Genomic DNA, 12796 nt, shown 5'->3' on the forward strand with positions numbered 1-12796 from the left:
ACAATATCAATCTAACCCCTAACCATGAAACTTTTTCTGTCCCAATTATAATTTCGTCTGGCTCTCTGCTCACTGTCTATCTCAACAACATAACAAGAAACAATAAAGCATCCAGGATAGAAGTGGGTTTGACAGGTAAGAGTTCATTATGCATGTGGTTCAATGTGCTTGAAGTTTCACTTCAAAGCCATTGGAGGAACAGACGGGCATGGAGAGCGATAGCAGAAACAGGAGGGGGAGGAGGCGCCAGCTACTACAATGGCTCATTCTGAAAATTACCTGCAATGATACCATCCACAGAATGAAAGAGCTTTGTAGAACAAAGCAAATGGCTGACCCAGACCACAGTTAAGGAGACACACAGAGGCTTTGATATAAACACGAGATATGCACAGAGAGAAAGTAGGAGAGTGAAACATCACAAAGAAGACATAGTTGCTGTTGATAATGTGGTGATTATTTAGATTACATTAGCATGACTAATTATTAGAGTGTTAAGATTAAGCAATTAACTTGTTAAGAATGTTTATATGGTTTTAACCCAATGCAAAATGTTCACAGTTCACAGAAAGCACTACAGTGATTCAGGAAGCTTGCAAACATGTGATTGCACTGATATAACATGCACAAGCTGATTCCATAAGTCAGTGATGACAGGGTGCACGCTGATAGCACTGACGGCCTTGTACCTCTTTGATGAGGCTGATGAAACGACCCCCGAAGCGCCACGGCTTGTGGCGATTGCACTGCAAAGAGCTGACCGTGATCTGCTGCGATTGCTGCACTGCCACCGCCACCACGTGCACCGCATCGTACATCAGCGCTGCATCCGTCTGCGAACAGGAAAGGTAATATCATTAGACATTTTTACAACACCTGCCAATACATCTGTCCACATGACCTTTAATCCATCCATTTGTTCACCTGCGAAGGAACATCAGAAGCCTCGTGTGAAGTCTTGGGTGACTTGCTTTACTCTTTTGTCACGACAAGAGAACATAAATTAGGAGTAATGCCAGCAGTAAATGCCCCGCATAAATGGCACGGTGTCTCAGCCTGTTAGTAAAAATACCCAACCACTGTCTGAGGCAATGAGAAAGCTCCGCCAGGGAGAGTCTCCCAGTGGAAGGCCGGCCTGTCACTGTGAAGACTAATGGTTCCTGATGGGTGTGCCTGTTCTCTAGGGAGAGGGAACGCAAAACAGGCACAAGTGCATATGGGACAACTCTTACTAGGAGACTTTGTGTAACATGTTCAGGACACAACACAAAGCGTAGCTGGGAAACATGATGAACTGCACTGAAAAGCACATATGGTAGCCACCCATATAACCCCAGTAATATGTCATCAAAGGGAGTAAATGCTCAAGCTAAAATCTCTCACAATGACAGTGAGTTGCTAAGGTTTATCTCTACTTTCTGCCTGGCACACATCCTTCCTTTCATGCTGTCTGTCCTAACAGTTGAGCCACTCTACATTTACCCAGGTCAACACAGAACAGCTTAGCTCAGATCCTCTTTCCATGGTCCCACACAGGCTGAAATACACTGTGGTGATCTTATTTGACAAGTCCTGGATGACCAACCTGTGAGGGAGTATAAAGAATGACTTTGAGACCAAAGTATCTGCAGCTATAGGGTCTTTGTGGATGCGCTGGCTGTCAGAGAGAATGAGTTGGGCTTCGGCAGAGCTAGGCACACAGCAGGAGACCAGTGAGCTGCTGTTGAGCTCATTTCAGCTCCCTACGTTGTCTCTATAGGCGCAGTGAAGCGTCCATGCCATCCATGCGGGAGAAAAGGAACACACGCAGGAAGGGTCTGAGAGGGGCAGAAGTTATGCTGTATACCTTCTCCAACCCATATGGATAGTGGAAGGTCAATTACAGAAATAAATCTTACACACAACAGCAAGAAAAGAGAAAAATCAAGATAGAGAGGAGGGGAGGGAGTGGTATACGGTGGAGGTGGAGGTGGATTTTCAGTTTGTCAGTTTGTCAGTTTGTTGCTTGTCCCCCAGTTCTCCTGGGCTTTTGGAGTTGTTGGCTACTGATGTCAAAGGCAGCAGAAGATCAGAGGATGGGAGCCCCATCTCTGCACTCTTTTATCCTCACTGCCTTCCTGGGAAAAGGGACAGCTATACCTCCCTATCTGCTCTCCCAGTGCAGGCTGCGTGCGTGTAGTGTTGTGGTGTTTGTGGCAAATGCAGATTAGGAAAATATAGTCTGTCATTCTGCTAATCTATTGTGTTGAATACCGGGGAGGAGTTTTACAGTATGCAAAAAATATATTTTCCACTGACGGGAAAATTCATCATGTCCAGTCATCCGATTATTTTGTTATAACCTATAAGAAACTTTATGCAAATACTTTTTTTGTAAAGATAAGTTTTAAAAATGTATTCTGATTGGAGAAAAGTTGTAAGCATCACATTCAGTTTCAGTCCACTTCTAAAGAACGTGACAGTTTTTTCTCATTCATTTATTGAACAAATTCACATTGGAAATGATTTTTCACAGCGGCGAGGTTGAATTCATGCAATTCAAATAAAATGTGTTTTGCCTTCTACTAATCTTTTTTTAATGCCTGCCTCTTCATTTTATTTTGACCTTCAACAACCTTGACTTTTTTAATTTTCAAAATAAATAAATATTACATTTCTATTCTTCTGTCTACAAACTCTTTATTCATCTGGAGCAAAACTACGACATGCACAGTATTTTCCAATTAATAAATCTTTATACCTTCAAAAATATTCTGTGAAAAAAACTTCTGGGAATAGAAATCTGACAACTTTTATACTAAAAACAGATACTTTCAAAATTCTCCCTTTATTCTACTGTTAACTAATTCCTGAATATTAATTCCAACTAGGATATTTAAACCTGACCTTGATGTGTGACTGAAGGCTGATCATTCAAAACTGTCATTTGTAAATGACAGAGACTTTATCATGAATCATAAACTAAGATGGAAAAAGTACTGGAATCTTGTACGTACTGTAAGTACAAGTACTGTTACTTTAAAGATATTTTACTGGAGTAAAAATAAAAGTACATGTATAAAAAGTAAAGTAAATAAAAGTAAAAAGTAGATTAATTAAATATACTCTGAGTAGGCGTTACTGGTTTATTATAAAAGGGAAAGAGTGGGTTATATTGATATAATGATAATAAAAACCAAAAACACATATTTTATGTCAGCTTATTCACAAGTGGGACATAATTCCACTGCAAAAGTGTCGTCTATAGAAACGGCATTTACTTGTGTCCAAATCTAAAATTAAATTCCATTTCTATAGACGGCACTTTTGCAGCCTGTGCATACAACTGATGAACCATAAAAATACAACCAACTTCCTCAGTGTAGCTTCACTAGAATCAACCAGAAACACAGCTCAGACAATTAAGGAAAAATGACTGAAATTAAATCAAATGAGCTATGGACACCACCGCTACATACGTACATGCCTAGAACTTATTTTAGAATCAATATTAAATATCAACAAAGCAGATCACATGGAGAAAATTATAACCATACCCCATATCTGATTCTGAATTTGATTGCGCTGTTAACTTTTGCAAGTATGAGCCCCGTTCTCACACAGTTTCAGGACTTTTGCATTTTTCTTGTTTCTGCTCAACAAATGAATTCCACTCAAAATGTAGCAAAGTACAATATTTGTGATAAAAAGAACTTAAGTAAATAAAACAACTGATTTTTTAAAAAGAAAATACTCACAAAGGGTGAGAAGCAAGACATGTACTTTCTTGCTTCCACCCCTGCATATGCGGCTATGTGTAGTATCGTGTTCCAAATGAAGACTTTGAAAAGCCTTAAAGCATGCTACAGTGACACATTTATAGACTTCTAGCAATATACTGTATACATGCTTCATCAGCAGCAGTATAGAGAGTTGTTTTATCTGGGCAACATTAGAGACAGGGATTTGTTTATTGTATCGTAAAGATCGATTTTGGCTACAAGATATATAAGTCCATTTAAGAACAGGAGTTTATTAGATGCTTTAAAGTGTAAACACAGTTGTGTATGCTGCTGTGTTTGCACTCCGAGGCCAAAATACTCCACCGAATCCCCCAACAGCCTCTTTGTTTGAATGATTTATGTCATTATTAGCCTCTCTCTCTCTGCGACTTAACAACCGTTCCTGGAAATATTTCCTCCATCTTTTAACTTTTGATTGCCGCGATATATCAAATATTGTCTGGCTCTAATGATTTATGTGGCAAAGATCTTTTTCCTATTTGACTCCTAGCAGAGGAATTCCTGAAAACCCCTTTGTGATGGAAACAAAGAGAGACTGAAGACGGAAAGATCAAGACTGGGGAGGGGGTTGGACGTGAAATGATGGCTCACAGCTCTGGCAGATTGCATTCAATTTAAAAACAATCCAAGAGTGATCTTGATATTTATTTCGAGCCAAGTATGAGTCCTGCAGGGTGTTTTAAGTGCTTTAAGTGAAACCAATCTCGAATCCCTGGGACACTCAGACGGAGAGAGGAAAGGGTTTCAAACAAGATGCCCAAAACCTTTGTTGCTCTCTCTCTCTCTCTCTCCCTCTCTCTCTCTCTCCCTCTCTCTCTCTCTCTCACACACACACACACACACACACTCAAACACCCACATAACCATCTGAAATCACACAGTTTCCCTCTGCTTCAATAAAAGTAGCAGCCCAGATGCCCTTTTCCTACATTTAATGACTCACTTTTTTTTCTCCACGCCTTACATCTTCCATTCTAGCCCTTGATGTCCTAGTTCATCCTTGCATGTTCCCTCTCTCATAAACAGGACATGTGAAGATCATACAAACATTAACATACACACGCAGGAACCAATTAGCAAGATGTGGGTACTGTACGCCACACACAAAAAACGGGAACAAAATCAGAAATCGTGACAAACTGCAAGCTTCCCAGAGGCATGCCTCGTTTGTTGTAGTTGCATGCGGTTTCCTCATTTAAGACAGGTGAATTGCAAACTCTACTGCTGCTGCGTGTGAATGTGTGTGTGTGTGTGTGTGTGTCTGTGTGTTTACACAAATATATTCCCTTTCCCTGCATCAGTATTCACACCAGCCATCCACCTGTGCATAATTCCTATGATAATGTTGCACGCTGAAAAACGAATCTCTCTCTTCTCACCTCGTCTCAATCAGTCGTCCTCTCCCAGTCCTCTAAACACATATGGACAAACACACACACACACACACACACACACACACACACACACACACAGACTGTGGCTGCCTGTGTACAGTAGAAGTCCACTGTTTATACATATCATACACATCTGATTAGCCCTAATGAGATTAACACTGACCTGTTATTCACCATGCATCACTTGGCTGAAGCTGCCAGGCACAGAGCAAGAACACACACACTCTCACACATACAGATATGCACTCACACACACACACACACACACACACACACACACACACACACACACACACACACACACACACACACACACACACACACACACACACACACACACACACACACACACACACACACACTCACACACCCACCAGCAGCATTGCCATCAGCATCAGACACAGTGTCAGCGGGAGAGAGAGAAGCTCATTGTCTTCTTGGAGCTGAAGTCACTCTGCCCTTAGATCACAGACAGTCTCATGGGGTTTGATGATTTGATAGAAGGAGGTAATTATTCATTTCATTCCAGAGTTTATACGTGTCTGTGCTGCTTCCCTGCACAGTCGGTGCAAGTATTTGAGTCACAAATTCTGCCGTCAGATACATTACTGCATTTCTCAACTTTATTATGTTTAGCCATGCAATCTTCACTATTTGCTGTTTCTTTCAAAAGTAAACGTGATTTATTCTATTGAATCTCTCCCCACTGAGTGAGCTACTGCATTTTCATTGTGACTCAAATACTTGCACCTTATGAGGAGGATGAGGGGGAGGAGGATGGACACTGGTGGAAAATATCTGTACATAATTACCAGCTAAATACAACTTTTCACATTGAACTGTCAATACAACTTATTCAATGGTAATGCATGATGATGACTTTACACTGCACCAGAAAAGGTCAGTTCCCCTTGTTTACTTCGGGCATGTCAGTTACATCAATCATCATCACAGATTTTCTTAGGTTAAATCATACAATTCACATGGCCGAACGGGAAAACAGGAGAAGCAAAAGCTTATCTAGTCCAGCCCCCGTTACCCACAGAATGAATTATCTTCATCATACTATTTTGATACTGACTCAGCTCAAGCTCAGAATCGGGAAAAACTATGTCCAGGTGTTGATCTAAATATGTAGGCTTTAGAGGTTTAAAGTCCAAGAAGCATACACTTTACAGATGTTTCTGATACCGCAAATGTGTCTCAATATTCTTCATTTTTTTAAATATTTTTAGTATTACAGTAGCAAATTCTTATTTAAGATGTAACCATTTATTTCTGGCATTGGTGTGTTATATGAGACCCTGGGTGATGAAACTGAGTCAGTGCACTGAGAATTGTGCAAACTTTCACTTCTAGGACAGAAGTGAAAAGACAAGAGTTGAAAAACACTGAAATGTGACATATGTGATTTATGGGGCATATTATGGCTGTTTCAGGCCTCGTAGCAAAGAAAGGAAAGCAGGCGGTGTCAGATCATTTTGGTGGGGAGAAAGCCCTCGGGTGACTGCAGCTCAGTATAGTGCCATCTTTCTCTCGGTCCGGAACTTTTCCACTCTGTCTCTCTTCGTCTCTTTCTTTCTGGCCGCCAGTGTTCTGCTTCTCTCCTCAGTTCCTCCTCCCTTCTCTTCCATCTTTTCCTTCCTTCTGTCTTTCTTTATTTCTGCCTTCCCTGGTTGCTCTCTCTACAGTATTTCACTGAGCTTTGCATGAGTGTTTCTCAGAGTGTGCGTAAATGTGGGGCTCTGCCAGTGCAGTCACTGTCATGTTTCCTTTTTTTGTGCGTTGGAGGTTTAATCCCTTTCTCACATTGCATTTCCACATGCTGGGGCAACAGAGCAGCTTGTTGCATTTGAATTTTTAAATGAGTATTTTTCACAGGGAATTAAGACTGGCTTCTTCCGATGAGGACCCCTGGGCAACGATCCATTGATGGTGTGGGATTTATGTGAAAGCACATCCATGGTTGTATTGTAAGTTTAAGCACACTTTAAAGGGGGATAAAGTACTACACTGCAGAGGTTTTTATGTTTAAAAGAAAGGGTCCTGTTGGTGTGTGAGCTGAACTCGGATGTATATGCATGTCTATATTAATGTATTTAGTATTGATGTGGTACAATTTAAGTACCCTTACGTGTAAAATACTGACAGATGCTTGAAAACTGACAAAGCCTCTGCTCTGACCTTACATTGTAGCAATTTCTAAGATATAGTTTTCTTTCGAAAATAGTTTTCCTCATCACTGTTAACCCTGTAATACCAATAAATAGTATATTTGAACTTGAAAAAAAAAGTCAGAAGCGGAGAGAGAGTTAGTGACCTTATCACATGTTGAAAACAATTTGTGTACAAAGCTCAATGGGAGAAGCAGTTCAAACATGCACAGACTGCTCATGTAAACTACCTAGTCCTTGTCTGTTTGTTCCAAACAAACCCGTGATGCTGCTGCAAGAAACACTTTTTTGCACAGTACATTTTTCTCTATAAAAATGAGTCTACTTTTGGGTGAAAGCAAAAGCAATAAGCAGAATATATTAATTTAGCACATAACAAGATTAAGAGTCTACAGCCACGCTAGCAGCTCTGTGAGGCTGTTTTTATGAGCCACAGTTATTTGAGCTAAAAATTTTGATGATGTTATGCACAATGCATATTTAGTAGAGGTGTGACGAGATCTCTTCCCATGAGTTCTCATGATATTAAAATGTGACAATGTGTTTCGTCGACGTGAAAAGGCGTCTCATGGTATCAATATGTAAGTGGACAAACGGCTACAGAGTGACAGATAAGACACAAGAAGCGAGCACTGTAAGAATATGTGTGCACAACACAAACACATAAGAAGTGGGCCCCCGCACCTTCTTTAACATCAGGCTACAAGTTATAGTTTACTGGCGTAAGTACAGAAGGCTACACCTCAGCTAACGCGAGTACTATGCAAAGACACATGCAGCACCACCATCACTAACCTGACTCCGCCAGATGGATTGATTTGCATAATTTGCATTTGCTCAGCATATCCATCTGGGAACTCTCGGTTGGTGATCATTTGGGAAAAGGTGGAAATACTGGTTGCTGATTGGATAAATCATCTGTCATCTATGTTGCTGATAGACCGGCCAAATCAACCAATCAGATCAACGAAGCACATGACATACTAATGGAGCGTCGAGGCAAAGTAAACAACATGTCGGTAAAGGATGTTTGCTGTTTGTGTAACATGAAATTACAGATAAAAGGCACATTATCAGGTGCCCGGTCCATATTACAACAGACGGATCCAAGAGAAAAAAGTGTTAGCGAGTGGCTTGCTCCATAGCTGTGCTCATCTCATCCGGCAAAGCCACCAAGTTGTTAACACTGAAAAGTCGCTTTACGTTGCGTCACACTTCGAGCTGCGTCAAAACCAAAGCTGATTGCTTTGGTCACTTGGGCAACCTTCTACAAGTTTTCTCTGCAGCAGGTTACCAGACTGATCTGTGTGTAAAATACAATGGGGCTTGTGAGATCTGGATGGTCTCGCGGGCCCCATTGTATTTGTTAGGCTACACCACCACAGCTCTCTGCTAAAATCGACCCTGTCTGTAAAGACAATACGGAAATGAAAAATAATGTTAAAATCTCATCTTGTCTCGTTCTCCTGGACTCAATATTGAGTATCGTCTTGTGGGCTGAGGGTCTTGTCACACCCCTAATATTGGGTACAATGTTTACCATGCTCCCCATCTTAATTTAAACATGCTAACATTTGCTAATCAGCCCTAAACACGAAATGCAAAGTTAAGATGAGGCTGATGGAAATGTGATTAGTTTTATACATTTTCGGTCATAAACCTTAATATTGGACCACCTGCTCGATGAAAAATTAAGGGGTTGCCAAAGTTATTACAATGGCCGCTAGCATGGCTAAAAATGGAGCGAGGGAGATTGCAGAATATGGTAAATAACTGAACATGAGAAAGATCCAATATAATATGTGCTATTTTAGTAAGTGTGACCAAGGAGGTTGTGAATGCTCTGAGCAGCAGTGTCCTACCAGGCCCTTCAAGCAACAGCATGCTGTTGGCAGCACTGTCCACTTCAGAGTCCACCCTAATTAGCACCATGCTGCCTAACCAACACCTGATCAAGAAGCTGTTTAACATGATGGCCTTTCCTCATATTTAATCAGACTACAGCCACTTTACTAAGGTAGCAGGTGCACACATGTTACAGAGCAACAATGCTTTTACAATTCAAAGGATTAGATAATCTGTTTGGTGGGTGTTTTGTCATTTTAATCTTTTGTACCGGATCCTCTTTTTCCTCTCGCAAGTTTAGTTAATTAACATGTAAAGACAATACTTAAATGTACTCAAATGAAGTCAAATGTGTTAGAAAGAGAAAAATCAAGGGGGAAAAGATAATCAGCCACTCTTTCTAAATTCCGCCACTCCATCTCTCTCCCGCTGCCCTTTTTTCACCCACAAAAGGCTTCTATGAACCAAGGGAGCATTGGTGCTAATAATGTTGAAGCTGTGCCAAGCCCAGCTGGTGGTGCCCGGCACAGGGCATCAAGTGTCTGCTCTCCACAGTTGCTGTCTTTAAAAGGCACTCTTCTCTGCCAACTGGGATCAGAGGGAGGGAGATCACAGTGCTGTAATGGATGCAACCAACCTGTGAACCTGTGTGGAGAGCAGTCTGTTAGTTCTGTATATCAAAAATATGTGTTATAAAAGCACCAGAGAGCAGGTTGCAATAACACTTAATTACAGCCTGACACATACCCATACTAATACCAATACCAATACCAATACCAATACCAATACATATATTATAAATATACTGAAATATATGTATATATATATATATATATATATATATATATATATAAAGTCTTGATATACATTATATATAGTATATCAGGATTTTTTTCAACTGCCATGCCCTAATCAAGCTCTTGTCAATAGGGCTGAAAAAAAATCCTGAAATATGTAATTGATTCACTGTTTTTACACATTTACACATTTTTGGTCATGTATATACTTACTTCAATCCCTTGATATCAATTAGCTAATATATACATTGATACTAATATATCTGTGATAAGGAAAAAAGTCTGGTAATTTCAGTGTTGCTGGTGCATCGGTTGGGAACTGAATCAAATATAATCTGCTGCACTCTACTACTGTGCAGATATTTACTGTGAGCATTTCCAGTGTACTGTAAACTTATTTAAGCTGCAGGGTGAAAACTCAGTTTGAATGCTCAAATACTGGATCTAATTTCCAGTAAAGTGTATTTGTCCAGTGATTTATACCAGGAAAAATGGCAGGATCCTTTACTCAATATCATATTGACTTCAAATTCGGCTCAGCATCCACAATGAGGACCCTCATTTGGTTGAAAGGCTGCATGAATTAAGCCCACATGGGAGAGGGCTTCATGTCACATTATTCTCTTACCATTTTCAGATTCCAGGCAGCCATGTGCTACCCAACAAAAAACCTGAGCCAAGTCCTTTCCTTCAGTGGAGCCTCCAAACACGGGGAAGTGAATCATGACATCTTATAGTATGTGCTTCACACTTACATACACACATCTGTATGTAAAAATGCATGGTAAAACACCTCTTAACAGAGCGCGGCTGCCATCTAGCAGATTACTCTATCCCGTTCTCCCTGTGTGGGCGGCTACTCTTACCACTGCTTGTTATTGCAGCAAGGTATATATTCTCTCCCCCTCTCTCTCACTCTGTCTCCCCCTTCTTGGTCACCCTTTAGATTCCTCTGCAATCCTGCTCCCTCCCTGTTTCTCTTCAAGTATTCTCTATTCTTTATATTTTTTTTAAAAGACACAATATTTAATCCTAATATGAACAAATCATCCACCCCTAAAAGTTAAAACTTTACCGGTTGATATAATTTCAGTCAGTATTGATCTGGTGGTCACTGGCAAGTGTAATTTAATAATACAGGTCACAGAGTTCAGTTCATAATTATCGACCACTGAGCACAGAAAACACACCTTAAGTGGTGCACTCAAACAGACAGTGGCTTCATTGTGTCTTTGTTTTTTAATCTAATCAAGAAGTCCAATGGACTAATGATCAAATGTTGTCTTTATGTCAATTAAATGCATGCTCCGGATTTAGTCTAGAATAACATGCAGGGGACTGTTGAACAACAGCTTGTCAAATGATTGACACTCACAAATGACGCTCAGGCACATGTCTCAGGGTACAGAGTTTGTTTTGATTACTAAAATGTGTCAGAATTAACAGGAGAGGAAATGATCTCATGTTGCATTTAAATGGGACCCAATTATGTGCATGCATTTTCTGCCAATCCCTTGTGTGTCAGTATGCACTCAGGAAAGGCAAAGGACCATTAATGAGTACATAGAAAGGTAATTATATAATGAAAATACATAGCTATTGAAAATTTTGTACATTTTCACTCTATCTCTCTCTTCACTTCTTTCATCATCTGATGTCACCAGGAAAACCTTTCATGTTTACTACAGAATGTGCAGTCAAACATTTTTAATGACAGCTTTTTAAAGGTATTAAAAAAAAGGCAATTTACTTTTCTATGTTGGGGACAAATGCTGCGCTGTCATTTTTCTTTGGGATCATTGTCATTAGCAATTGTTTACTGTACAGTATCCTGGGAAGCTTGCTGAGCATGCATGTTCTTGTGCAGATTTGAACTTAAGTGTCTTGCTCAAGGATATCCAAGCAATATCTGCTGATGGAAAGGGGGGGGGGGGGGTACTTTACTTGTGTATTCTCTTTACTGGATTGTGAATATCTTAACCATGTCCATGTGTCTGTATTGTTTCCAATTTGGCCTACATTAGGCTAACATGCTTTTAATAAAATTAAATAAATAAAGTAATTCTTCTTCTTCTTCTAACAGTGCCCCATGCAAAATAAAGAAACAACCCCATAGTACCCAAACTACTGCTGTCTATTAATAAGAGCCCTTATTATGAGCTATTACACGAGAATTGCATCGATGACACTGGAGAACATCCTGCCTGCTGTTATGGTAATTATAGCTCAATGAAATGTAGACATAAATGAAATGATGCAGATGTAGAAAATATCGGGCCCTAAAGCCTCAGTGAGGCGTACACCTGGGAAGCGGTTTTCTTCCTTCTTTTTTTTCCAATTTAATCCAAGTTTATACTTGTCTGTGAATGGGGATGTAAAAGAGTGCAAATTACAATGAAGCACCAAATATCTCATTAGCTGCAGGCAATAATTATATACAGATTGGACAACAAAATAATCAGATCATCCATCTATCTATCTATCTATCTATCTATCTATCTATCTATCTATCTATCTATCTATCTATCTATCTATCTATCTATCTATCTATCTATCTATCTATCTATCTATCTATCTATCTATCTATCTATCTATCTATCTATCTATCTATCTATCTATCTATCTATCTATCTATCTATCTATCTATAATTTAAAGAGTTGTGGGTGTCTAACTGCAGTTAATTCACATGGATATCCAGGGTTACATCAATTACTCTAGGGATATGGTTAAATAGCCTACACAAACAGATGAGATCACACACACTTGCACGTCCACACACAAATGAACTGGACTAATTAGCATC

General features: G+C 39.9%; 1 protein-coding gene across 2 annotated transcripts in view; it reads right to left on the reverse strand.

The window, feature by feature from the left end:
- LOC310962153 (glutamate receptor ionotropic, kainate 2-like) overlaps positions 1-12796 on the reverse strand; it is a gene marked incomplete at both ends in the record, with an annotated part of 53686 nt that overhangs the window by 14456 nt on the left and 26434 nt on the right. For both annotated transcript variants that reach the window (XM_083934535.1, XM_083934534.1), the window contains one exon: positions 690-833. In XM_083934535.1, the coding sequence (XP_083790661.1) occupies positions 690-833 (144 nt within the window). The remainder of the gene's footprint in view (positions 1-689; positions 834-12796) is intronic.

The sequence above is a fragment of the Echiichthys vipera genome, assembly GCF_963691815.1.
Source record: "Echiichthys vipera genome assembly, chromosome: 19".
Classification (NCBI taxonomy): Eukaryota; Metazoa; Chordata; class Actinopteri; order Perciformes; family Trachinidae; genus Echiichthys; species Echiichthys vipera.